This window comes from Eimeria mitis, genomic scaffold, assembly GCF_000499745.2.
Source record: "Eimeria mitis Houghton genomic scaffold, Emh_scaff9589, whole genome shotgun sequence".
In the NCBI taxonomy this organism is placed as follows: domain Eukaryota; phylum Apicomplexa; class Conoidasida; order Eucoccidiorida; family Eimeriidae; genus Eimeria; species Eimeria mitis.
Window position 1 is genome coordinate 1 of NW_024016790.1, and position 1466 is coordinate 1466.

At 62.3% G+C, this 1466-nt stretch overlaps 1 protein-coding gene across 1 annotated transcript; it reads right to left on the minus strand.

Moving 5' to 3' along the window:
- Nucleotides 1-108: 108 nt before the first annotated feature.
- EMH_0097630 (uncharacterized protein) lies at nucleotides 109-1431 on the minus strand (the record flags this gene model as incomplete). The annotated part of the gene is made up of 3 exons (XM_038021962.1): nucleotides 109-168; nucleotides 266-1294; nucleotides 1396-1431. 3 exons carry the CDS (start codon nucleotides 1429-1431, stop codon nucleotides 109-111), a joined length of 1125 nt encoding a protein of 374 aa, XP_037879146.1.
- Between the last annotated feature and the right edge of the window lie 35 nt (nucleotides 1432-1466).

Here is a 1466-nt window from a genome sequence, read left to right on the forward strand (position 1 = left end):
CTGCTGCTGCTGCTGCTGCTGCTGCTGCTGGCTGCTGCACCGGGCGGGCCTCTGAGTCTGAGCCGCTTCGGTCTTCGCTGTCTGTGTCCCCGCTAGAGAGCAGTGCATTCAGTGCTGCCCCTCTCGCGCGGCTGATGGCTGCCTCAGCAGCAGCAGCAGCAGCTGCTGCTGCAGTGGCAGCAGCAGCAGATGCAGCACCCAATGCTGAGGGGAGAGCCCTTTGCTGCTGCTGCTGCTGCTGCAGCAGATCATACAACAATACTACCACAGAATGAAGCGTCGTTTCATGCTCAATATCTGCTTTTATCCGCTGCAGCTGCTGCTGCTGCTGCTGCAGTTGCTGCTGAGGTTGCTGCTGCTGTTGCTGCTGCTGCTGCAGGGCTTCGATGGCATCATCAGCAACAGCTGCTGCTTGCTGCAGCAGAGCAGCAGCAAGAGCGGTGTGGGGCCCCTGCTGCTGCTGCGGGTTATCTAGCAGGGTATGAGCTGTCTGCAGCAGCAAGGAGCAGCAGCTGGAAGCAAACTCTTTCCTCGTGCTGTCTCCGCACAGCAGCGCAGCTTGTCTCCACAGTGGCAGCAGCAGCAGCAGCGGATGCTGCTGCTGCTGCTGCTGTTGCTGCTGCTGCTGCTGCTGCTCAGCTGCCTGCAGCGGCGGCAGCGACGCCAGCAGCAGCGCCAGCTCGCTGTAAAATTCAGTGGGGGTCATCGCCACAGAGAGCTTGCGGTGTACATACACCGCACGGTGGAACAGAGCCTCCCACTCACCCGCAGCCTTCTCTGCTCTCCCCGTTCTGCTGCTGCTGCTGCTGCTGTTGCTGCTGCTGCTGCTGCTGCTGCTGGTGCAGGCACTCTGCTGCTGCCAAATGGCTTGCTGCAGCAGCGGCAGCAGCAACCGCTTTGCTGCTGCTTCACTGAATGCAGCAGCACGCAAGTCAAGGAACGTCCCCCTAAGCACTGGGCCCCCTGCTGCTGCACCCGGCAGCAGCTGCTGCGCTGCAGCAACAGCCTCTGTCTGGTGCAGCAGCAACGATGCGTCGCTCTCAACCTGATCCTCGGGAGCCACCGCAACGCCTGCAGCAGCAGCAGCAGCGGCTGCTGCTGCTGCTGCTGCTGTTGGAGATGCCCAGGTGGCAACCACTTGTCCCTGCTGCTGCTGCTGCTGCTGCTGCTGTTGCTGCTGCTGCTGCTGCTGCTTATGCTGGTGCAGCGCCTCGCGCAGCAGTGTTTTTACATAAGCAGCAATCGTTGCTGTGGGGAGGCAGCTGTCTCTACCGTAGGCAGCAGCAAGAGCCAGCTGCAGCAGCAGCGGGGCGTGAGGGATCAGGCGGCTGTCGGGGGGCAGCAGCGAGCTGCTGCACTTTGCTGCCAGCAGCAGCAGCACCCACCGCAGCAGACGCAACGCTGTTGCCTCTGTAAGCCCAGCAGCTGCATCTCCTAGCCCCTCACCAGGACCTCCTGCTGCTGCT